Below are 25,699 nucleotides of genomic sequence, written 5' to 3' on the forward strand. Positions count from 1 at the left end.
TTTTCTAAATAAATAGGTGTTAGTTTGACCAGATTTATATACCATGGCCATTATGATAGTTTTTTAATTCATTCAATCGCAAAACGTAAAGCAGAATTGAATATATATAAAGAAAGAAATATTGAAATATTAAGTGGCTTCTTTTTATTTGTATAAAAAAGCAATCTGATGCACTTAAATTTTTGCTATGTATAGGGTTCGAAGATGGGCCGACATGGCTCCTTTTTATCTGAATGACTCAATAATTCACCGTCCGAACTCCAAACACGGCCACGTGTCATATTTTAAAAAATAGGGAAAAAATATCCTTCACTTTCCTCCAAAAATCGTTTCCTTTTTCCTTTTCGTGTACCTCAAATTTCTTTTTCTTTTATCCTTTATTTAAAATGATTTATCATATTATTTATAATATTTTGTCACGAGTTTTTCATTGGTGGGACCCTCACACGTCTCGAAATATCCACCGTCCCTTTCACGTGATCAAGCAATCTCAGCCATCGCCTGCGCCTTCGCTGATTCATTGCCAAGTGTCTTTTTTTACACGTGGCGTAAACGTAACGGTGCCTTTTATCTTCATATAATCTTATCTAACTTTCATTTTTTATTTACTCACTCTATAAATAAACAAGAATTCCATACTTCTCCTTCCCCATTTTCTCCATCAATTTGGTGTAATACAAACAAACAAACAAAAAATCCTCTTTTTTATCTGAATAATAATAATAATAATATTATTATGGCAATGAGTATGCCACACCAGATTGGTGCCTTATCAGGAACGTCGCTTACGGCGGAAACCGATGGAGTTTCATGCGAAGTTCTGGCGAAGGGGAGTTCAGCTACATCAGCTATGTGGAGAACACCGATGACGAATCTAAAAGTATCGGTGCAAAAAACAGGAGCTGAAATCGACAGGGTGTCGCCGTCGCCGTCGCCGCCGATGAGTCCGATGTTAGGAGGTGGGATGCGGCCGGATTTATCGGTGGCTTGTCAAGCGTTAATGGAAACTCATGAGGTGGAGGTTACAGAGAGAGAACATAAGGTAAGAAATTCGTCGGAGAAAGAGAAAGGAGTGCCGGTGTTTGTTATGATGCCGTTAGATAGTGTGAAAATGGATCATACGGTGAATCGGAAGAAGGCGATGAACGCGAGTTTGCAGGCGTTGAAGAGTGCTGGCGTGGAAGGGATTATGATGGATGTGTGGTGGGGATTAGTGGAGAGAGATGCTCCGGGTGAGTATAATTGGGGCGGTTATGCTGAGCTTATGGAAATGGCGAAAAAGCATGGGCTTAAAGTTCAAGCTGTGATGTCGTTTCATCAATGTGGCGGAAACGTCGGTGATTCCTGCACGTTAGTATATTCTTCAACTCCCAATTTTTCATTGATTAATTGCTATTTTTAACTCGGTTAACCGCAAATTTATGGGTTGGGATGCAAAATCTAGAATTGTTGGAAAACTAAATTACTTTAGAATAAATAAATATGTAATTTTAGTACTGTCAAATCAAACGACCTAACTCAACCCAAAGCTCAAAAGTTTAGATAAGGGATAAGGATTGCTTAAGCCGACTCCAGGATCTCATTCCTCACTGATGTGGTGTTTCTCTTTTAACATATACTTTTAGATAGAAGATTCATAGGATCTGGAAAAGGCATAAACTTGCTCAAGTTACCTAACCTTTATTCAGATTAATTTGAAGAAAGTTAAAAAAAAGTATAATGAAATGCTTTTTTAGATGGTGTGCTAAATGAACTATTTAAAGAACTAATTTACCTGAAAAGGCAAATGACTTTATAATAGATTGGAATCAACCTGAATAGAGTAAAATGGAATATGAAGAATTCATAAAGGATCTTTTGGGTTATTCAAGAAGAGCTGCAATTAAGATATAGTGCTACTAAACTGTCATATGCTTATAATTGGGTTATCTTTTTTTAATTGACGTTTTGAGTCTTGATTTCTACTAGTCACAATGTATAGTCGTTGTTTTCTGGCGTGCTAAAGTAGATTTTGAAATTTCAGGATTCCTCTTCCAAGGTGGGTTGTTGAGGAGATGGAGAAGGATCCAGACCTTGCATACACAGATCAGTGGGGAAGGAGGAATTTTGAATATGTATCGCTCGGTTGTGACACACTTCCAGTTCTTAAAGGGAGGACTCCTGTCCAATGCTATTCTGATTTCATGAGAGGGTTTAGAGATAGATTTGAGAACCTCCTAGGTGACACTATCGTGGTAAGTCTTGCGCCTTTTCAGTCTTTAGCTATGTTGCACGAAATTCTGGTCGAAGAGTAAAAAGCTCATTTTTTTCCGGAATGATTTGTGTAATATAGGAAATTCAAGTCGGGATGGGTCCAGCTGGAGAGCTCCGTTATCCATCCTACCCTGAACAAGATGAAACATGGAAATTCCCTGGAATTGGTGCTTTTCAGTGTTATGACAAGGTATAAAGCAAGTTCTGGTTTCTATGCTGTGTTTTAGTGTATAACTTCATTATCACTGATGGTTTATTCTGCTAAATTGATCTACCTGCAGTACATGATCAGCAGCTTACAGGCTGCAGCAGAAGCTTTTGGTAAGCCTGAATGGGGACACACCGGTCCAACCGATGCTGGTCAGTACAACAATTGGCCAGAAGATACCAACTTTTTCAAGAAGGAAGGCGGTGGATGGGATAGTCAATATGGGGAGTACTTCCTCAGTTGGTATTCTCAAATGCTTTTGGACCATGGTGAGAGGATAGTGCAATCAGCCAAGGCGATATTTGAGGACAAGGGCGTTAAGATATCAGTTAAAATTGCAGGCATTCACTGGCACTATGGAACAAGGTCCCATGCCCCTGAACTGACCGCTGGGTACTACAACACCCGTTACCGAGATGGTTACCTTCCCATTGCCCAGATGCTTGCTCGCCACGGTGCAATTTTCAACTTCACATGTATTGAGATGCGAGACCACGAGCAGCCACAAGATGCACAATGTGCACCTGAGAAGTTGGTTAGGCAAGTGGCTTTAGCAACTCAGGAAGCTCAAGTTCCACTTGCTGGGGAGAATGCATTGCCACGATACGATGATTATGCACATGAACAGATCCTTCAAGCGTCCTCATTGAATATCGACGATCAATCAGGTTACAGAGAGATGTGTGCGTTTACATATTTGAGGATGAATCCGGACCTATTCCATCCTGATAATTGGAGGCGATTCGTTGCCTTTGTGAAGAAAATGAAAGAAGGAAAAGACGCTAACAAATGCCGGGAACAAGTAGAGAGGGAGGCAGAGCATTTCGTGCATATAACTAAGCCGTTAGTGCAAGAAGCCCTCATGCACTAAGCATCAAGTGTTTAAAAAGCTTATGCAGATGGATGCCAAATAGTACTGTTTTTGATCCTTCTAGCTCGCATGAAGTTTTTCAACATGTTACCAGGATCTTATAGCTCTCTATTGTTCTTCTTATATGTTTGTAAAACCGTTCATCGTGTAGTTTTTCAAAGTTAGATATTATGTCTTAATGAAATGATACATAATTCAGTAGTAAATGCAACTCTCGGATCCCAATATCACTATTGTATATTCTTGTAACAAATCGTTCCTTGGATGTCGAAATTTTTTCACTTTTAATTTGAGGTGATTTGAGAATCAAAAATATTCTGATAATAAGTGCCTTCTAGTATAATACCAATCTAGCGTAAATCTAGATTAATTGAAGTAATGGATTTCGAATACTTAACAGTTAAGAAATTTAACTTTTGGTTCTCAATATTGATTGTTATAAGACTCCCCCATCTACTTCCTCTCTATTTCCCATCTCTTATTGTCCCATACTTTGGGATGGCATTTTTATATGTCAAACCCATTCCTTCTAGCACATAATGTGTGCACAAAGTCCAAAACTTGTTTGGTACTTTGCTTGAAGTAGTGGCAATTATTTAAGTCCATAAGTTTTTCATGTGCTCGTGAGGTCTCTATTCCTTGAGAAACTTCTCGGTGATTGGTTCCTGAGGTCGGATTGGGGTGAATTTAGAATTTTAATTTGTTGAACCTATTTATTTAGTTATTTAGTGTGTTTTTGTTACACATTTAGCCGAAACTACTGGATAAGCCCGCTCGTTATACTATAAATCTGCCCTGATAGTGATTAGTGTTGTGTAGGATATGTCTATCTACGAATTATGCATTACATAAAAACATCTATTTTGTTACTTAATATCGTGTCCAAGTTTGGTGGCTAGGAGCAGTCAAAAAAAGAAGAAGATATTTCACACGGATCTCCATTGTAAAGTATAAAGACAAAAACTTATAACACCTAAAGTTGCCAGACTTTTAGTTTTATTTCACATGGCTCTTATCATGCACAAAATTATAAACTGCTCAACTACTAACAAATTTTTCTTCTTTTAACTATACACACACACGATTTCAACGCTTAATTATGTGTTAATTTTTTTTACTTTTTAAATTTTTGTGTTCGATCATCGCCATATAATTAAGATGGAGGGTGTATGATTAGTTTTTTTTTGATTGGAGGGGGTGGGGGTGGGGGTGGGGTTAGGTAAAGATTAGAGAACTTAACTTAATTTAAACCTTACACATGTAGCATATAAAGTAAATAAGTTGTAGGAGTGGACAATAATCACTCAATTGTTCTATAAGATAATTTGGACCTTATAAAAATTAGATAATTGGGTTAAACTTGTTTTTTCTGTTTGTTTGATTGTGGACCATAGGGTCTGGATATTCTAGTGGATGTTAAATTTCCAAGTGAAGTAATATTAAAAAAGGCTGTGTGGGGGTGGGGGTGGGGGTGGGGATAGGTAGATACTACTTAACCACACACGATGTTTGCATCAAACTAAATAATTAAAAATCAAAGCGAAAATATTTAGAACATCACTTAATCATAGGTTTTTTTATATGATTTTTAAATATTTTAAGTTGATAATTATTATAATTTATAGTACTTTTTACGTAATTTTAAAATGTATAACAGATTAAAAAAATAATAATTAAGACAAATAAATTGAAGAATACTGAATTTTCAAAAACACTCTCGGCTAGAAGCAAACATGTCGATGAACAATTGTCTGCTTCTAGCCGCTTCTATATAGTAGTACTAGAGTAATCTATTGATGTTTAATTTTTGTGTCTCTTTATCTAATTTAGTTTGATTATCAACCAAAAAACAAATTGGAGTAGGGACAGAGCTAAGTTTTCATTAAAAAGGTTCAAATTATAAAAAAGTAAATATAAGAAGAAGCTAATTAAGACTCTCTTGCTCTCACCTAGCTCCGCGCTTGGAGTCGGAGTACTCTAATACCTCTCCTTTCTTCAAACGCAAAAAAGATTAATTAAAAAGAAATATATTGTGCTATATTAAGTATTAGAAAAACTAGTATAAATAAAGATGGATAATATAAAAGAATATTTTTATTTAATGTGGTTTGATAATTGAATTGTGAAAACAACTTCTTACAAAGAAATGTAAGGTATAATAACCTTTATGATCCGCCTCTTTTTCGAATCTCATGCATAATGAGTATTTAGTGCCCCGAGTTATCCCTTTTTTATGTGACAATAAACTTACTAATTTTTTAAAAAAAAACAAAGAAACTACAGCAAATTAGTTAACCACAGGAACCAAGTCAAAAGCAAAAAAATATGGATCACCAATCAAATTAACCAATAAACTCTGTATAAATAGGTCTAATCAACCAAGATGTTATTCAAAAAAATATATAATATAATATATCAAGTTCAAAAATAAAACTTTTCTACTAATATTTATATTATTTACTTAAAATAACTCTTTCAAATCAATAATCAAAATGTCAAGTGCTCAACAAGCTGGTGAGTTCCACGGCCAAGCTCAGGTAATACTACCTACAACATGCAAGTAATATATATTCGTTACAAATCAAAATTGTTTTTATACTATCGAGACTTATAATCTAGTAATATCAGTTATAACGTAACCTATCGAGCCACAGTCCCATGAAGTGTGAAATTGGAGTTGTAATAATTATTAGTGTTGATACTTTATTTAGGACAAATACTTAGAGTAATAGTATCGATAATAGTCTTTCACATAATAGGTATGAGTTATATTTTCGTTGTCCTTTTTCCTTTTCTTCGATCCCTTTTTGATGTATGAAAATTGATTTAGAATTTAAATTTGATGGTTCAATATTTATGTTTTACCGATGAATTCTTCACAAATTTGAAATTTATGTATCAAAAATTCAATATTTTCCACTTATGTAACTATATTTTGTATTGAAAATATTGAATTCAACTGAATGTATTGATTATATTTTTTACCAACCATTGTTGTTTTGAGAAAAAAGTAAGAAAAACAATTAAAACTAAATTTTTCAATAATAAATATATAAAAACATAAAAGTAGAGAATATATTATTTCTTCAAAACTTTTTTAAAAAAATATTACTTAGGAGGAAAGTAGTAGTTTTAGTGAATTCATAGATTGCCGTTCATCACTGGCACAATCGAACTGATACATTGAACATAGAGATAATTTATGAATCAGAATTAATGTATTCGGATTATTGAATTAATGTATCCGGATGGAAATAAGAGATTTTTGAAGTTTTTTGAAATGGATGGAAGTAATGGAAAATATGGTAAATAAAGAAATGTAATTAGGTAATTTTTTCAAAAAAAATATCCATAACTTTATTTTGTATCTTTCTTTAAAAAATATTATTTCTGGCTTCTTTTCGAGTAATATTCGCCCCAAAAAATATTAATATTCGCAAAAATTATTTTTAAACATAATTAGCTTGTTTGGTCATTTTTAATTTATTTTTTTTTGCTTATTTTAAAAAAGTATTTCTTTTATCGGACATGGTTTTCAAGAAAATACTTCTGCATATTAGTACTATATCCGTTTCTTTTTAATTATCATGTATATTAAAAATACTTATTTTAAAATAGTTGTCAATTTAAATAATCAAGAGAGAATTAATTATTTTTTTCAGTTTTGCCTTTAACATTAATTAATCTAGAATTAAGTGTATATAAAGATAAAAATTAAAGAATTAATAAAGAATACATTAGTTAAACAACACTTCTTATTAATTTTTTCTCAAAAATTATGTCAAATCTTATCATGGTAACTAAGAAAGAATAGAGAAAGTAATTTGTATTTGACAAATCAATTTCAAAAACACCTTTGTTAATATTAAAGCAATATTTGTGCTCGACCAAAATATACCAAAAGTACTTCAGAGAAAAAACTACATTTGTCAGCCTCCAAAAATACTCAAAAATATATATTCCCTCCATTTCAAATTGAGTGACCTATTTTGACTTGATGCGAAATTTAAGAAATTAAATTATTTTTTTTGAATATTATGGTCTAAAATTAAAGATCTGTCAAATGTACCAAAATATTATTTAATCATGTAGAAAGTTGAAATTAAAAAGTTATGAAAAAAAAGAAAGAGTCATTCTTTTATAAACTAAGTAAAAAGAGAAGGGAAAATAACACTTATACTCCAAAAAAGAAAAATATTTATCCTTAAATGCTCCATTACTTTCATACCCCATTTTTATTTTAAAATGACATAAATATATTTAAAAATTCACGTTGTCCTATATGATATCGATATGGTTTCAATATATCGATGGAGTATCACAAAAAATATATTTACTAATTTAAAGTTTAATAAATAAGATTGTGATTTTAATAATTTTCTCTTAATTGTTTTATTTTTATTTCTTAAAAAAAGAGTTCAATCCTATATGATACCGATAGGATATCAATATACCAACGGAATATCACAGATAATTAAGCTCAATCCTATATGATGCCAATATAGTATCAATATATCAATGGAGTATCACAAAATATTATTCCATAGCAGTGATGCTGACATCATGTACGAAATTAAAAAGAAAAAAGTGTGGAAAGAGAGCAACAAATTAAAATGAAAAGAATATTTTTTTTCTCTAAAAAATTGATCAAATATATAAAATTATGAAATTATACTGAGTATGTTATTATTATTGTTATTTTATATAATTGAGACCGGAAGGGGAGCCTTGGAGTAACTGGTAAAGTTACTGCCATGTGACCAGGAGGTCACGGGTTCAAGCCTTGGAAACAACCTCTGGCAGAAATGCAAGGTAAGGCTACATACAACAGACAGTGGCGGACCCAGGATTTTTAATAAGGGGGTTCAAAATCTGAAAAGGTAGACACACGAACTAGCCGAAGGGGGTTCGACATCTACTATTTATACATAAAAAAATATTTTAACCATGTATAAATAGTATAATGTTTCGCCGAAGGGGGTTCGGATGAACCCCCTCATTACACGCTGGATCCGCCAGTGACAACAGACCCTTGTGGTCGGGTCCTTCCCCGGACCCTGCGCATAACGGGAGCTTAAGTGCACCGGGCTGCCCCCTATGTAATTGAGACCATTGATGAATAACAAATGCAACAGGCCAAGACAGAACAACTAGCAAAGTCGGCAAAGAATACAGCACGTTCATTGGCTGATAAGGCTGAAAATGCTACCCAAAGTGCTCATCAATCTGTTCAGGAAAACAAAGATCAACTGAACCCTGGATTCCTTCAGCAGGTAATTTATTTAAGAAAAATTATCAAATTACACATCTTATATTCCTATATTTTCAATTATTCTTTACTATTTGTAAAAAATTCAAAAATTCATCTTCTGATACATAGGAATGACGCTGATACATCGCGATTTGATACATAAGTCTTTTTCATGATACATGGCTAGTTGATACAAACCAAACACACAATGTATCAGTAAAACATAAGTTTTAATGTTATTTTTACTGTGTTCATGATATATTAGGTGTTATAAGTTGATTCATAAGTTTTATTGATATTACAATGTTTGGTTTGTATCAATTAGGGATGTATCATGAAAAAGACTTATGTATCAAATCGCGATGTATCAGCGTCATTCGTATGTATCAGAAATCTGGAAAAAAAAGGGAATTTGGGTAATTACCAAAAAAGTCGGAATAAATTGTAATTGAGTTTTTTCACTACGGAATTTTGAAAAAATTACCATTTATTTATTAGAGTCGGAATTTCGTTAAAGGTATTCAAAATTTAAAATATATTTGTGAAAAGTAATTATTGATCTATATATATGCAGTATAATATACTTTTCTTTTTATACCGTACATTAATATATTATTTTGACAAAGGATGTTCAATTGAGTATCCTTTTGTTGCTTAAATTGAAGGACGAGGATGACGCACACTATTAAAATTTCACTATTTTTTCATTAAATTTTTTCACTTAAAAGTAAGTAGTGGTTGTTTCAACATATATTTTGATTGAATCGGTAAGGAAAAAAAAATAGATTTAGTGGCTACTCTCAGTATTTTAATGAAAATCTGTTTTCCATCATATGTTTTCCGAGTGAACTGATTTTATAAGTTAAATTCTTATAAAAAATTATTAATATACTCAAAACTTGCTGCTCTCTTTTTTTCTTAATTTTTTTATTGATAATATGTCTATTAATTCTTTTTTATTTATTGTAATTCAGACTGGAGAGCAAATGATTCACATGGCTCAAGGTGCAGTTGAAGGAGTGAAGAACACACTTGGAATTGGATCAGAAAAAAATTGAAAGAGAGAAATGAATTAACATATTTCTCAGTTTATCTCAGCTTTAATATTTAATTCTAAGATTTTCATATATGCTTTTAATTAGGCATAAGTGAAAACATTATTTAGTAGTTTGTGAGATTTCTCATAAAAAGAATTATAAAAATGATTCTTATAAGGTGAGCTGATTTTCATAGGTTTTATTAATTATGGTTTAAAATTCCATGCATCTTATTGGTGTTATAGTGAAGTTGTTTTATTGATTGAGATTTACTCTCATTAGAATCCTCATTATGAGTATGTAATAAAGAAAGTTTCTTCTGTCTTTGCAAATTGATTTTTTGTTGTTTGCATTTTTTTTCTTCTCTCAAGGAGAATCAGTAGTATTTTAGTATTTAATTTACTGGTTGATGATGGAGATGCTCAACCACTTGAGTAAGTCTTGGTTATCTCTACCATCTATCTATTCTTCTTCACTTAAATATCAAACGTTTGTCTAGAGAAGATCTAGTTCAAACTCGTGAGGTCTAGATAACAGGCTAAAATTTAAAAGTCATAATACATAAATGTACCTCTTAATTTGACGTTAGCTAACATATATGCTTTTCAATATTGGGTGCGCATAAATAATCATTTAAACTTGTATAAAGATGAACAAGTAGATCGACACACTCATCCTACGTGACATACTACGCGTAAGATGCTACGTATGATGTGAATTTCCACATAAGACGCCACACAGGACATATATGTCCTTCTATTCAACTTTCTATAAATTTAAGTGTCAATTTGTGTACACTCAAAATTAAAAGACTGAAATTAAGTTGAACATGTTTATGTATTATGTCAATTCTAAAAATAAAGATGTTTTTTAATGAACTTTTGAAAAAAATCAAGAAAATTGAAATAATAAGATATTCAAATAAGAAAAAGCCTACTTCAATCCTCATTACAAAATTATAGAGTATAAAATAGTAAGAGTTAAATTTAATTAAGAACTAGAAGAAGCTGGATAGTTCCCCACAAAAGGAAAAAAAGAAAAAATAAATAAATCCTCTCTTAGATTCTTTGGCTGACAAACAGAGGACAATTTCTTCTTTCCCAAAATCTCCTCATTTCCACCACTTAATTACACCTACATGCCACTTCATCTTCACTCTCCTCCAATGGCTACTCTGCAAACTCATCTCCACTTTCCCATCTCTTCTTCACCAAGATTGTTCTATTTCAAGAATCCCAATTCTGTTTCTTTCTCCAAAAAGTTTTTTTTCTCCAAGAAACTTAATGGGTCGTTTAGTTATTCGAAATTTGGTGCAAAATATTCAATTTTTTGTTGTTGTCAAGCTAGTGGTGAAATTTTACCTCTTTCATCATCTCAGAAAGAGACTAATGAAAGGCCTCCTTTTGATATCAATTTAGCTGTCATTCTTGCTGGTTTTGCTTTTGAAGCTTATACTAGTCCTCCAGTAAATTTTCAATCTTTACATATATATATATATATATATATATATATATATATATATATTTTCTGTTTCTCTCTTTATTTGTAAATCGAAAATACTCAGTTGGTCGACTAAGTGAACTTTCACTTTCACATAGTAGTTAAGAGTTCAATCCCTACCTTGTAATCCGCTTCCCCATTTTGAAAATTAAATAAATAAAATTGAAAATAGATTCTAGTTGAGCAAATGGATATTGAGGATTCTTGTAGCTGACTCTTAACTTGTTTGGGATTGAGGTGTAGTTGGTTGGCTAAAAAATTCAATCTTTTTTGTAAATAAGAATGTTGATATGCATGTAGTTGTTCATTTTTTTTTTTTTGATTTAGAATGTAGTTTCTCATTTTTCTGTTTCTCTCTTTATTCGTAAATCGAAAATAGTAGAATCTAAGTAGATCAGTGGATTGTGGCTGGCTACCTGAGCTTTCACGTGTTTTTGTAAATAAGAATATTGATATGTACGTAGTTGTTAATTTTACTGTTTCTTTCTTTATTCGTAAATTGAAAATGGACCCGAATTGAGGGAATGGATATTGAGGATTCTTATATCTGACTCTAACTAGTTCGTAATTGAGGTGTAGTTGATTGATTGGTTAAGAATTTCAGTTTTGTGATTAAGAATGTTGATAGGTATGCAGTTGTTCAATTTTCTGTATCTTTCTTTATTCATAAATCGAAAATGGACTTGAATAGAGCGTATGGATATTGAGGATTCTTATAGCTAACTCCAACTAGTTTGGAATTGAGGTCTAGTTGATTGGTTGGTTAATAATTTCATTTTTGTAAGTAAGAATGTTGATATCTGTTTAGTTGCCCATTTTTTTCTATTCCTTTCCTTATTCATAAATTGAAAATGGACTTGAATTGAGCTAATGGATATAGAGGATTCTTATGGTAATTCCAACTAGTTTGGAATTGAAGTGTAGTTGATTGCTTGGTTAAAAAATTCAATCTATTTTTTTTTTGGGGTGGGTGGGGGGTGGGGAGAAATTCAATCTTTTTTGTAAATAAGAATGTTGGGATGTATGTAGTTGTTCAGTTTTCTATTTCCTTCTTTACTCATAAATTGAAAATGGAGTCGAATATATCGAGTGGATATTGAGGATTCTTATAGGCTATAGCTTACTCCAACTAGTTTGGTATTGAGGTGTAGTTGATTGATTGATTAGTAATTTCATTTTTATGAATAGGAATGTTGATATATATGCAGTTGGTCATTTTTGTATTTCTTTCCTTATTCATAAGTTGAAAATGGATTAGGGTGAATGGATATTGAGGATTCTTATAGTGGACTCCAACTTGTGGAATTGTGGCGTAGTTGATTGATTGGCAAAAAATTTCAATCATTTTCGTAAATAAGAATGTTGATGTGTATGGAGTAGTTCATTTTTCTATTTCCTTCTTTATTCATAAATTGGAAATGGACTCAAATAGAGCGAACTGATATTTAGGATCCTTATAGCTTGACTCCAGCTAGTTTGGAATTGAGGTCTGGTTGATTGATTGGTGGGTTGATTCATTTTTTGTAAATAAGCATATGATGATATTTATTGGGTGTGGATTGGAGGAAGAAAATTTGTTGTAAAATCATCTTGCATTGTGGGTTCTTTTCAATTTGGTGCTATTGAAGTTATAGAGGACATGCTCGTAAAGTATGAACTTTTGCTTCCTTAAAGTAGTGATCTTTGAGTTTCAGTAATTCGTTGTCATTCGTATTATTGTTTGGGTATCTTATCAGGCTGTTGCGATTCTAGTTTAGGAAATAAACATAAATGTGCTTTCACTATAGTAGTCATAGCCCCCCCCCCCCCCCCCCCCCAAACTCATGATAATGAATGAAGTAATATTTTCCTCATAATCATATGTAAGGTCATCACTTGCCTAACTGGATTTTCGTTGAACTAAATTTTTCTTAGAAGGAAATTAAGCTTGCAAATATTCTACAAATCTTGAAATGTTCATGGAGCAAAAAGTAATTAAGTGGTTGACTTATTTTTCAAGTCTAATCCATTTTGCTTTGTTTGATATCGCTTGATCAGGACAATATCGCAAAGCTAGAGGTGGATGCGGCTAATTGCAAAACTATATTTCTTTCAGAGTACGTAGTTGTTTCTTCTTACTGAAGTAGAAAACTTCAACTGTGGGGACTTGAGGATATGCATCTTTAGTCCTTATCCCGTCCCTGTGAATGAGTTGGCTTGTTATAGGTCTGTTAAATTGGTTGGATCAAGTAAAGGGCGTCTGTATCATTCCACTGGTGACGGCTTTGAAGAATGCTCACATCTGATTGTTTTTGTCTTATTCAGCTTAGTTTCTTTTGCTATTTTAAAAAAAAAATCAAAATCACCTTAGGCAAGATTTCAGTTTACCCAAAACTAGATTCATGCATGTGCAACTGCAACTGTTTAGAATATGTCTATTTCTTTCGAAGGAAGTAGGATTTGGCGTGGATCATGATTGATAATTCTCTATCATATTTGACAACCATCTTCCAGGTCATTTGTGAGTGAAATTTATGATGGTCAGTTGTTCATAAAGTTAAAGAAAGGTCTCAATTTTCCTGCTATGGATCCTTGGGTAAGATGTCTGTCATTTAGTATGATGAATTATCAAATGATCAAAATTCAATTGTTAACGTACCTTACTGTTCTTTCCTTATTCAACTGATTACTTCTTATGCATTTATTTACTCTGCTTACTCTAGCTTTGATTTAATTTCTTAGTTTTGTATCCAAATTTCAGGGAACAAGTGATCCGTACGTGGTGTTACAATTAGATAGTCAAGTTGTCAAAAGCAAGGTGAAATGGGGGTAGGTAGCTGGTCATGTGTTATACTGTAGCCTTTTTACTTTTTTTCAGTTGAAACTTCTCTAGATCTTGTGGGTTTACTTAACAATGAATCGGAATCTTTGCATGTTGTTAATATGATCTTGCGCAAATATTGCTTGCATAAGCTGAATGGTAAAGTAACCAATAAGAGAGTCTAGAAAGTCTTTTATGGTTGCTAAGTTCAGTCTTCTCTTTGGTTTGAGGAACATATCAAATCTTTAGCAAAGAGTCATACTGGATCAAGTAGAATTCAATTCTTTTTCATCCGTAACTCATATTCAATTGTTATCTGGAGTGTGATTATTCCACCAATGTCTTATTTGAAGTTCCATGCTTCTTAATCTTTTTAATTTGTCATCAAGAAGGCAAAAGGTCTACAATTGCTATTGTCTGTTGGAGAATAAAGCTATCTTTTTCTTTGTTCAAATTATGCTCTATTTCAATCTTGAAACATCACCCAAGAACGGAAAAATTGTTAATTTCATGAATTAATGTTTGCAGGACAAAAGAGCCAACATGGAATGAGGAGTTTGCTTTAAACATTAAGCAGCCACCTCTGTATGATCTTCAGGTTGATAACTTGAGTTCATCATTCCTCTCTAATGTCAATTAATAAGGATAACATTCCAGAAACTGTAACATTTTGCTTTTATGACTGCAATTTGCATTAACTTAGTTCTTCGACATTATGAAAGTTTGATGCATGGTATGTGGAGCGCTAAATCTCCTAATGAAAAATGAGCAGCTCCAGTAAGATATTACAACTTGAAAAGCTTTAAGCTTTGTTGATATGCCAAGTTTCATTAATGGATGCTTCCTATGGACAGTGCTAAATTAACTGTCTTTCTGTGTGACTGCTATACGATTAGGGGCATGTAGGCTATCTTCCCATGTCCAACAGTTACACTTATCTGCTGAATCTTATTTTTTGTATTCCTACTTCCTGCTGAAATCCATAGTATTAACTGAATTGGAACAAACAAAAATCAGTCTGTTTAAGGTTATTGGCCTCAGGCTAGAACTTAAGGACCGGAACTGCACATCTTGGTTTATGTTGTCTAAGATATCCACAACAGTCTTCTTCTGTCTTTTTAGGTAGTCTTTAAAAGGAGGAATGACTTCTTTATTCATTACTTCACCTGTTATCTACTTGTTAGAGTACTTTTGGATGCAGTATGCAGGCATGACAGGTTTGTAGGTGCTCTTAGTTCTCAATTCTGGATCTGATGATTTATTTATTACTACTGTCAGCTTGCAGCTTGGGATGCAAATCTGGTGACTCCACATAAACGCATGGGGAATGCAGCCGTTAATTTGGAACACCTCTGTGATGGTACGAGCTCAAGAAATGGCTCTCATGAAATTGTACTTCAAATAATTGTCTAGTTATCACGTGGGCTAAAATATCATTCATGTAAAATAAGATCTGACTTCCTTTCCAACTTATCCCATAAAAATGGGGGAAGAAGTTCTGAATTCATCTTCAATATGCATTTTGGTTGTGTTTTGATGACTACGTTGAAGGTGTCTCATTACTCATAAAACAAATTGACAAAGGAAGAACACTTCATAAAGGAGCCAAATTAGTTTCTATAGTTATACACTTCTGAATACTATCATAACTGAGATAATAAAAGTTGACATAAGGATTAGGCTGGTTTACAGATTCCATTGATGTTTTACTTTGTGAAAATAACAAACATGTGCTTTTCTAGGAGATTCTCATGAACTGTTGGTTGATTTGGAAGGAATGGGCGGTGGTGGGAAGATAGAGATAGAGGTAAGTTGATTTGAATCTGGAGGCCTATTCAATGTTCAAGATCACTAAGACCTTGTTTATGTGTAGGAAGCAACCTGGTGTTTGGTTAGTTCATTTTCTTTTGATTTTTGGCAATTTGTCTGAATGTGGGTTTTCTGGTTAAGAGTTAATTTGTTTTTACGAACTTGTTGAGACAAAGTAATAAAGCTTTTTCTATTCAATGGAATTTCTCCATGAGGTAGTGGTAAAGTCAGCGTACATCCTACCATCCCCAGACCCCACTTGTGGGATTTCACTGGGTATATTGTTGTTGTTGCTATTCAATGGAATTTCAGACCTTCATTTTATGAGGATCCATCAGATTATTTTGATGTACTTAACTAACCAGATGATGCTGGGAAATGCAGTTTATTTAGCTCTTTGTTTTTTCTCCTTCACTTTTCAGCATATCCTTAGACATCGAAATAGGTTCAGTTAGCATTGACTGCTTCAGTTTATGGCCTTGACAGTAAAATAATCAATTCTAGTGCCTAATGTGTGCCTCTCCCAATTTGACCATTGGTTATCCAATTCGAGATTTCACTAATTGTCCTACTAACATGATACAGATTAAGTACAAGAGTTTTGAGAAAATTGAAGAAGAAAAGAAGTGGTGGAACATCCCAATCGTTACAGATTTTTTAAAGAAAAATGGTTTTGAGTCTGCTTTGAAGACAATTCTGGGTTCCGAGACTGTGCAAGCTCGACAATTTGTACAGTTTGCATTTGGGCAAATGAAGCTACTCAATGATGCATATAATGATTCAGATAGCAGCAGCAGTCCTGTTGTCGAATCAGATGTACTACCAGAGTCGCAGAAATCATCCAACTTGGATGACTCAAGCATGCCCCCAGAATCAGAAATCTCAAATAATTTGAAAGACACAAAAGTTGATGGTGAAGTGGAGTTTAATCGTGATGAAAGTGACATAACCGATGAGCATAATTCCCCCGGCACTATGATTTTTGAGAGCTCTCAGTCAGATAAGCATTTCTGGAAGAATTTTGCTGATACCGTCAATCAAAATGTTGTTCAAAGATTTGGTCTCCCTGCTCCTGAGAAAATAAAGTGGGATAATCTTGACTTGTTAAATAAGATTGGATTGCAATCACGAAAAGATGCAGATGCAGGTTATGTTGAATCTGGTCTTGCAACTCCTGATAAACAGGAAAATGTTAATGGTAGTGCATCAACTGAACCACCTGTTCTTAACAACATTCAGTCATCACTTCCAGATATCAAGAAGGTTACACAAGACTTATTACGTCAAACTGATTCCATTTTGGGATCATTGATGGTTCTAAATGCCACAGTTTCTCAATTCAACAAAGGAGCAGGCCTTTTCAGAAAAGGTGATGCTAAAGAAGATTCTTCCATTGGACTGGAAAATGACATCCTTGGATATCCCATGAATAAAGATGGAATAGTGTTGGATGAGAAGAAAGCTGAGGAGATGAAGTCTCTTTTTTCAACAGCAGAGACTGCCATGGAAGCTTGGGCATTGCTAGCTACTTCAATGGGACATCCGACTTTCATCAAATCTGAATTTGACAAATTATGCTTCTTAGATAACGAGTCAACCGACACAGAGGCAAGTTGCTATATTGCTGGCTATGAGTTCTTAGATTCTATCAGATATATTTGATCTAAGGAAATCTATTCTACTGATTTTGGATTCTGTAAGAGCTGCAGGTAGCGCTCTGGCGTGATTCAGCAAGGAAACGGTTAGTCGTTGCTTTCAGGGGAACAGAACAAGTAGGTTATGGTGTTAAACACATCTGTAAAACCTGTTGATTTATTTTACTTGGGAATAACCATTTTTTCTTTGATCCAGACTAAATGGAAAGATCTTGTGACGGACTTGATGCTAGTTCCTGCAGGGTAACATCTATATCTGTACAAGAACAGGCTGGCTTTAGTTTCTTTTTCTCTACCTTGCCCTTCTGGTTTCTTTATCCTACTACATTGTTTTTCCTATTACAGTAAACAAATAAATTTCATCCTTCTCTAAGTTCCCTGAAAGTATACTTTTATTTAAATACAACTGTCTATTATGCTGAAAGAAACAATTTCATTTTCTTAGAGGAATACGATTGGAAGACAACCTTCCATTCTGCATTAGTAAGTGTAGACTGCAAATACCATCATAGCTAAAGGTTTTCCAGAATTTCACAGGATATTTTCTAACTGACACCATTTAGAGAAATTTGAACATCAAACAGAGTTTGAAACAATAAGAAATAGTCTAGCAGAAAGGGAGCCTTGGCGTAACTGGTAAAGTTGCTGCCATGTGACCAGGAGTTCACTGGTTCGAGCTGTGGAAACAGCCTCTTGCAGAAATGCAAGGTAAGGCTGCTTACCGGCCCTTCCCTGGACCCCATGCATAGCGGGAGCTTAGTGCGCTGGGCTACTTTTTTTATTTTTAAAGAAATAGCCAAGCACTTTGTTAATTTTGAATTTGAATTTATGTCCTTGCTTCTTCATTATTTGGATGTTGGCTAGAAACTTTAGATAGTTAAGCAACTACTGTTTATTTATTTTCGTATCCTGAGTTGTCTCCTACTCTGCAGGTTGAATCCTGAAAGGATAGGTGGGGACTTCAAGCAAGAAGTTCAGGTGGCACTGAAATTCTTACTTATTTCTTAATCTCTAAAAGTGCCTGTTATGAATTTACTCTACTTATATTTATAATCCTTCTCATTATCAGAACCAGAGGTTATTTTTGTAGGTTCACAGTGGTTTCCTAAGTGCATATGACTCAGTTAGGATTAGTCTTATCTCGCTAATCAAAAAAGCAATTGGCTATCGGTAAGTGGCCTATCGAACAAAATTGTACAACTCTTCATTTTCCTTGATTACCTTTGGAAGGGTGAAGGAGAGATAATATAGCATAACTCATCTTTGAATGATGATATTGATCTGATATTTTAATTATCTCAAGCTGTTGACAATTGCCTCAGCATCTGCTTTTTTTTTTCCTGCTTTTCTTCATTGTTCTTCCTCTCCATTGTCTCTTTCGTACATTGAAGTAAAAATTTTGGCAAATATTTCTACAAATCTTTAACTAAGTGGACTTGTGTCATGCACTTAGTGTTGCACTGCAACTCTTGAAACTTGTAGTGCACTTTTGCTTTACTGAGATGTATAGACCTGCCTTAGTCATTTTTTTTTCTGTTCTTCCTTTCTTTCGTGTGGGTCTTGCTTCTGCTTCTGTACATCTTATTCTTTGTCTTCTTGGTGCTTTCTGATTTCTTCTCTGTTCATGATGTACTTACACCAGTAATCATTGATGTCACATCACCCATTACAATTTAAATGTATTTTCCAGGGATGATGATCTTGAGCCACCAAACAAATGGCATGTTTACGTGACTGGCCATAGTCTTGGTGGTGCATTGGCTACTCTTCTCGCTCTTGAACTATCATCAAGTCAACTAGCTAAGTAAGCTCCTCCTTTTTCTGCTTATATCTGTAGCTTGTTTCCCATCCATTCTATATCATTTACCAACATCTCACCAGTGACAACAGTAACTTAGGGCATGCATGATTTGGTTTTCTGCTGTCTATTTAACATGTTTGTAATGTTCTTTGAGAAATTGATGATACTGAGGTGACCACAGAGCCAGGAGGCTTTTTAGAGGAGTTCAAAGGATCCTATGTCACCCACTTTTCTTTCTCAGGCACACTATTTGTTCTGTACTTCAAGTGTTTTGGTATTATATTGTTATGATATATTATTAATTCTTGGAGACTTGAATAGAATTCCTCAAAATTGGATCTTCTTTTAAGTTCCATATCGCATTATTTCGTTGTTCTTACTGCTTTTAGTTCCGTATTCCCTTTCTCCAACTGCTTTGAAATGCTTTACTTGAGCTGAGGGTTTATCAGAAACAACCTCTCTATGTCTACGAGGTAGGATAAGGTCTGCATACGCTCTACCCTCCCTAGACCCCACACGTGGGATTACACTGGGTATGTTGTTGTTGTTTTAAGAACAGAAGTTGTACAATTGTTGGTAGAACCATATCACATGTAGTTTCGAAGCTAGTTACGTAAATAATCCCAACCGTGGACCTCTATTCCAGTCTTATGTCTATTCTGATCAGTATTCCCATAATTCCATGGATCAGAAGCTATCTCAATTGATCCCTCATTACTGCTCAAAGGTACAGTAATAGGTAGGGATGACGGTATTTGAGTGCATGACATTTTGTACCCAAAACTAATGTGCTGCCAAGCTGCAGCACATCCCTTTAATTGTTCCATGTCGCCACTTTGAAATCTTCTCTTGATGAAGTGCCATAATAATATAACATCTTGCAAATTAAGGAGTTTGCCAAAAAGAACATGTCTGCAATTGTTAAATCCAAATTGTTGGGCGGCCCTTGTTCTTGAAGTACTTATGGAAAAAAACCAAGGCCTCTATCTCTACAGTGTTATATTTGCCGTCTCATGTTATTAACTAAGAATCATTAACACTATAGATGTGACCGTCTTATGTTTCTTGTTGGTTGTGTTAGGCGTGGAGCTATACGAGTGACCATGTACAACTTTGGATCTCCAAGAGTTGGAAACAAAAAGTTTGCGGAAATTTATAATGAGGTATAGTTTGCTCTCCACAGAAGTGAAGTGCTTATGCTGAGACGAACTATATTCTATATTGCCATTATGGTCTCGCCATCTGTTTTTGACAATCTTTTGCAGTTATGAATTGAACGGTCTTTACTTATGAAACAAGTCAACGAAGGAAAAAACAAAAAACGAGAACCAAGAAAAGAAAGAAAAAATTGACACGCTAATAAATACACACAAGCTGGTTCACATATTCAACCTTACCTAATTAGCCTTCCTCAATAACGCTGGATGGAAATGATTTTCGATGTTCTTTCTCGGTCTCTCCTATGGAGGTGGCTTGTAATATATGAAGTGTAAAACTCTCGGGGTTTCAGAACACGCTATTGAATATGCATTGTTGCGTTGTCTAACATGTCAGACCAACTTTTAGCAAGTTTGAGCCATAATCAGATGCCTTATCATGTTGTTTGCCGGTAGTTCATGAGAATATCTTGCCTGTTCTTCTAATGTAACAAGGTGAACTGCTCTAACTACATTGTTGTAACTCTTTAAGAAAAGTCACCTTACAAAATCACTTTCGCCTACTTTTGAATTGTACTGAGTTTAATTTTGTTACGTACTGAGTGACTATATAATTTAGTTGCTTCTTATATGATAGAAAGTTAAAGACAGCTGGAGGGTTGTAAACCACAGAGATATAATACCAACAGTTCCTCGCTTGATGGGATACTGCCATATTGCTCAACCCGTTTATTTGGCAGCCGGAGATCCAAAATACACAGCAGTGAGTGGATTTCATTTTCAAACTTTTTAATCTGTCATTTTTTACACTATAAAACATTGGATTGGCAGAATGTTGGCACTAGTAAGGAAGTTTTGTTTTTCCGTTCGAGCTTAAAGTAGGAAAGTATGTCGGATGGTTAGCTTTATCCTGATGGAAATTGCTGAAGGTTCAAAACAATTGACCTTTGTGTGTTATACAGAACTATTTACTCAATCACTCAAAGTAACTTTTTGAGATTTTCTTCATAGTTAAGGTAGAAAGTATCGAGAAGTCCTATGTCATTCTTACTTATTATGAATGGGAACCTACTATCCCTCCCTGGAAAAAGTCAGAAAGAGAATATGATCATATTTGACATCATTCCTTTTATCCATGAAAGGAGCTTCTTGTTTAACTAAATATGTCTCGGAATAATATGTTTCAGGATAATGTGGAACTCTTGGAAGATGGTTACCAAGGTGACGTTATCGGAGAGGCCACACCCGATGTTATTGTCAGTGAATTTGTATGTTTCTCCACCTTTGTTCTCCTGTATCTTTGTTTCCTTCTTTTTAGTTGTGTGCTCCATTTCATCCATTGGTAATATGTTTTATTAAGATCTTGAGCTGTTAAAATAGTACTGCTACTTGCCATACATTTGGCCACTAGAGACTTTTTCTCTTCATTTCGATCTAAATTTAGCATAATGTAGGTGTCTTTGTGGCATAAGCTTATCAATTCAATCCATTAGATTGAAATTTCAAGTCACTGGGAAGCTATGTTGCTCGGAGCCTCGGATTCTTCAAAAATATCGTTGAGTGTGTGTTGGATCCTTCAAAAGCTATGTATTTTGGAGAATCCGACACAGGAGTGGCAACATTTTTGGGAGGTCCGAGCAACAATTGGGGGAGGGGAGCATATTCTGAGTTATTTTTGCTATATGGAAATTATTTCGTCTTTATTAAAAGGTAAATAACTCTCGAGAAGCTCACGGTCTACTTATCGTAACGTTTTGTGCAGATGAAAGGTGAAAAAGAACTTATTGAGAAAATATTTAACACAGAGATTAGCATATTTCTAGCAATCAGAGATGGCAGTGCACTTATGCAGCACATGGAGGACTTCTATTACATCACTCTGTTAGAGGTACATACACTTACCACTCAGTTATGTTGCTTGGACTTTTCAACATTTCAAAAATGTTGACAGGTGCGGGTCCGATCCTCCAGAAGTAGTTCACTGTTGAGGATCTGACATGGGTACTCCAATATTTTTGGAGTATCCGAACAACAAAGTTTTATAGATACAAATGATATGTATTTACTTTTTTATGCTTTCTAATTCTTTTTCCAGAATGTGAGATCAAATTATCGAACTGTTCCAAGGCCACAACTGACAGAAGAGAAGAACATATCAATTGGCTAAAATGGAAATTATCAAAATTCACCAATGTCGATATTTTAATTACCAAAGGTGTCATGTTAAAGGTTGTAAATTACGATAACACCAAAAAAATAAAAAGAGGCTGCATTTATTGTATACATGTATGATTGTTATTAATGCAAGTGTATATTGCTTTGGTTATTTTTCACTTAACTAGTCTTTATGCAAGTACATTGTACGTGTATTTTTGTTAAAACAATTATTTAAAAAAACTGATATTTCATTTTGCTTTATAATTTGTGATTGCTTGTTTTCGTTATTAGTTATTGTATAATATTCTTACAAGACACAAAACTTTTGCTCAACTAAAATGACCTGAAAATGGTATTTACAACTGCTTTAGCATGACCATAAATGGAGATAATGATTTTTTAATGAATTAGTAAGTTATTGCTTTTCTTGAAGTTGGCATTTTGCAAGAAGGAAATAAATTTTGTTCTAAGAAAAAACATTCCTAAAATTCCTTCATAAATAAAAAGAGTAAAAAAAAAAACTTTTCTACCACAAATAAAAGAGGAATATACTTTTTCAAGAAGGAATCAAATTATCTTTTAACTACTGAAATCTTATGTATATAAAAGAGAAAAATACCTTAAAGAATCAAATGTGTCTTCAATTTAGGTGTACTAATAATTTGTACAAATCGCTTCTAGATGAAAATAAGTTCAACAACTTAAATTGCTAAGTAATTGTTCTAAAATAATTGTCTTGAACTAAAAATAGCAAAGAAATACACTTCACAGCCAACAAAGAAATGGCATGAAAGAAACATACAATTTAGAAGACCACCACTAATTCTATATTTTACTAACCAATAGTATCATTACTACTGAGAGTTGTGATAGAATAGATAAATCCACCCATCGTTAATCAAAGTTTTTGAATTTGAGTTCTGATTATAAATTTTTTTCTTTGATAAGGAGCGATTTTTCACTTGTAATGAGCCTTATGTAATGTTGAATTCAAATTAATTAGGACTCCAATATAGATATTGGACACCGAGCAGAAAAAAACTAGTATTACCATTTCCTTAATTGTCTACCTTTTACATATGCAAGCTTTTTGAGAGATTCTTAGAAAAGTTTGTTGCCTTCATATTGTAGCTCATGATTTTCAAGCTTTGCCTCAAAATGTCAACTTCCCTGTCCCTCTTGAGTTCTTGTTGTTCCTTTGATGCTATTTCTTCTTTTAGAAGTGCAATTTTTTCCTCTTTTTCTTTCAACTCCTTATGTAGTTCCTCTAATAATTCCACTTGTTCTGTTTTCCAGCAGAGTCCTCCTCCTAGTCAAACAAATTAAACACATTAGAAGTAAAACAGACGACTTTCTGACATAACAACTATTCCTCGAGTAACCATATGAGAAATCAATCCAAGAAATATGACCTTACCTTGATTTGTCCTATGAATAAGATCATCAAGCTCAATCTTTATAGCAAAATAAAGTTGTTTCCACTTCTCAATTGCCTCATCTCTTCTAGCTTCTTCATTCCTAATTTGCTCCAACAAATAGCTTGTTCCTAATTGATGCCACTCTTTATCTTCTTTTACTCTAAATATCTCATGGTTTTCTATTCCTTTACACTTTTCTTCTTCTTCTTTTTCTTCCAATTTCTTCCTCAACTTCTTCACTTCCTCTCTTAGCTTCTTCCTTTCCTTCTTCCATTCTGCTTCTTTCAATGCAAATATGATCATCTCTTGTGCATTAACTTGACTCTCATGTTCCCTCATGCACATTATTTCTTTCACCTCACCTTGAAGAAACCTTACATTGTACTTCAACCCTTCAACAACTTTGTCTTTTGGGTGGCTTTTGTCTTTTGTTTGAAAACTTCCCATTTGTTATAATCCCTAAAGTCTCTTGCTTTTAGTTGTAAGCTAATTCTATGTGTATATATAGAAAGGGTATGTGGGCATAGGGGGGTGGGGGTGGTACAATAGGGTGCAACTCAATCCATGTGTCATGTAGAACAAGAGAGTCAAAAATAACAAATCTTAGATAAGGAGGGTTCTTTTTTTCTCTTCAAAATTAGGTGGAAGTTTCTAAAATTTGAAGAATCTAAGCCTAATAGTTAGGAGTAAGGTTTGAACATATGTTGCAAATAAAAGCTTGATATTTAAGCAAGAGAAGAGTTGACAGACAAACTCATTATCCATCGAATTATCGAATCGTGCGCGATTAACTCTAGGAAATTTATAAATTATAAAAAAAACTAAACTTGGGAGTAAGGTACAAGCAACAGAGTTCCTAGTACAATACATCACAGGGTGGATGGATCCTTGGGTTGATAAATGTGAATAACAAAATACATTAAAAGGTGTCTTAGATCAATAAAAATGGAGTATGGGACAACATGATTTGTTTTGAAAAAGGGGCTCCAACCCTGCAATATGAAGTGATGGTACTAAATGATGCAAAGAGAGTTCTGCACTAATTTTTGTTTTGTGTCTCTTGCATCAATTCAATTATTAATGCATACTGTGAAAGATGCCTTATGTGACAAAAAAGAAAGAATGGAGAAGTCACACTTCAAGATATTGACATAAATGAATGACATTAGTGTCCATTGGGGAATAAATCCACATATTCCAAAAATCACATGTACATCATTTTGGAGCCTGTGTGATCAGTTGGGGGTGGGGCTTCTTGTCTCCTTTTTTTTTATTTTTATATTTTATGATGTAAATAAATTTTGCATTGTTTATAACAGGTTACTCTTTTATTTTTTCAAATCACAGTATCTTGCTTGTGAGCCGAGGGTCTTTCGGAAACAGCCGTTCTACTTTGGTAGAAGTCAGGTCTGCGTACATTTTACCCTCCCCAGACCCTACGATGTGGGATTTCACTGGATTGTTGTTGTTGTAGTAGTATCGTGCTTGTATTATATATCAATTTTTGCACAAATTTTGCCAGCTATTAAGTGGCCTACAATCTTTGCTGAAAACATGGGATACATTATTGACAGAGAATCTTTGTTTGAATTTTTTGCATTTGTATGCACCTGACATAATTCTGAAATGAAGAGACAAGGTTTGACCAGCAGATGGAGCATGGGTTCAATTAAATTAGTATTTTCAGCATGAAATATAAGTAGTAAAATCCGAAGCAAGAGCATTATTAGGATAGACAACGATTATTACACGGTGAAATTTAGTAAACTATCTTAGCGTTTA

General features: G+C 33.8%; 3 protein-coding genes across 3 annotated transcripts; 2 read left to right on the forward strand and 1 right to left on the reverse strand.

Annotated features, from left to right (window-relative positions):
• The first annotated feature begins 624 nt into the window (after nucleotides 1-624).
• Nucleotides 625-3,538, forward strand: LOC129883210 (beta-amylase 1, chloroplastic). Its single transcript, XM_055957817.1, has 4 exons — nucleotides 625-1,350; nucleotides 2,024-2,234; nucleotides 2,333-2,443; nucleotides 2,535-3,538. Exons 1-4 carry the CDS (start codon nucleotides 737-739, stop codon nucleotides 3,330-3,332), a joined length of 1,734 nt encoding a protein of 577 aa, XP_055813792.1. The 5' UTR covers nucleotides 625-736; the 3' UTR covers nucleotides 3,333-3,538.
• A 7,087-nt stretch (nucleotides 3,539-10,625) lies between these two features.
• On the forward strand, nucleotides 10,626-22,765 carry LOC129883211 (uncharacterized). Its single transcript, XM_055957818.1, has 18 exons — nucleotides 10,626-11,085; nucleotides 13,158-13,216; nucleotides 13,614-13,695; nucleotides 13,861-13,928; nucleotides 14,449-14,518; nucleotides 15,199-15,280; nucleotides 15,663-15,727; nucleotides 16,315-17,341; nucleotides 17,443-17,501; nucleotides 17,581-17,627; nucleotides 18,317-18,362; nucleotides 18,475-18,554; nucleotides 19,075-19,188; nucleotides 20,267-20,348; nucleotides 20,980-21,105; nucleotides 21,530-21,610; nucleotides 22,105-22,230; nucleotides 22,438-22,765. Exons 1-18 carry the CDS (start codon nucleotides 10,759-10,761, stop codon nucleotides 22,507-22,509), a joined length of 2,613 nt encoding a protein of 870 aa, XP_055813793.1. The 5' UTR covers nucleotides 10,626-10,758; the 3' UTR covers nucleotides 22,510-22,765.
• Nucleotides 22,766-23,240: 475 nt separating this feature from the next.
• Nucleotides 23,241-24,652, reverse strand: LOC129881881 (uncharacterized). The gene is made up of 2 exons (XM_055955994.1): nucleotides 23,917-24,652; nucleotides 23,241-23,808 (listed from the first exon to the last, which is right to left on the reverse strand). Exons 1-2 carry the CDS (start codon nucleotides 24,362-24,364, stop codon nucleotides 23,573-23,575), a joined length of 684 nt encoding a protein of 227 aa, XP_055811969.1. The 5' UTR covers nucleotides 24,365-24,652; the 3' UTR covers nucleotides 23,241-23,572.
• Nucleotides 24,653-25,699: the final 1,047 nt, after the last annotated feature.

Source organism: Solanum dulcamara, chromosome 3 (genome assembly GCF_947179165.1).
Source record: "Solanum dulcamara chromosome 3, daSolDulc1.2, whole genome shotgun sequence".
Taxonomy (NCBI): Eukaryota; Viridiplantae; Streptophyta; class Magnoliopsida; order Solanales; family Solanaceae; genus Solanum; species Solanum dulcamara.

Excerpts from the sequence above, each read along its gene's own strand:
- LOC129883210 (XM_055957817.1), top strand. The coding sequence starts at position 737 with ATGGCAATGAGTATGCCACACCAGATTGGTGCCTTATCAGGAACGTCG. Across the intron at positions 1,351-2,023 it reads AACGTCGGTGATTCCTGCAC|GATTCCTCTTCCAAGGTGGG; the intron begins GTTAGTATATTC and ends TTGAAATTTCAG. Across the intron at positions 2,444-2,534 it reads CTTTTCAGTGTTATGACAAG|TACATGATCAGCAGCTTACA; the intron begins GTATAAAGCAAG and ends ATCTACCTGCAG.
- LOC129883211 (XM_055957818.1), top strand. The coding sequence starts at position 10,759 with ATGCCACTTCATCTTCACTCTCCTCCAATGGCTACTCTGCAAACTCAT. Across the intron at positions 18,363-18,474 it reads ACTTCAAGCAAGAAGTTCAG|GTTCACAGTGGTTTCCTAAG; the intron begins GTGGCACTGAAA and ends TTATTTTTGTAG. Across the intron at positions 21,611-22,104 it reads ATGTTATTGTCAGTGAATTT|ATGAAAGGTGAAAAAGAACT; the intron begins GTATGTTTCTCC and ends CGTTTTGTGCAG.
- LOC129881881 (XM_055955994.1), bottom strand. The coding sequence starts at position 24,364 with ATGGGAAGTTTTCAAACAAAAGACAAAAGCCACCCAAAAGACAAAGTT. Across the intron at positions 23,809-23,916 it reads TATTCATAGGACAAATCAAG|GAGGAGGACTCTGCTGGAAA; the intron begins GTAAGGTCATAT and ends TTGTTTGACTAG.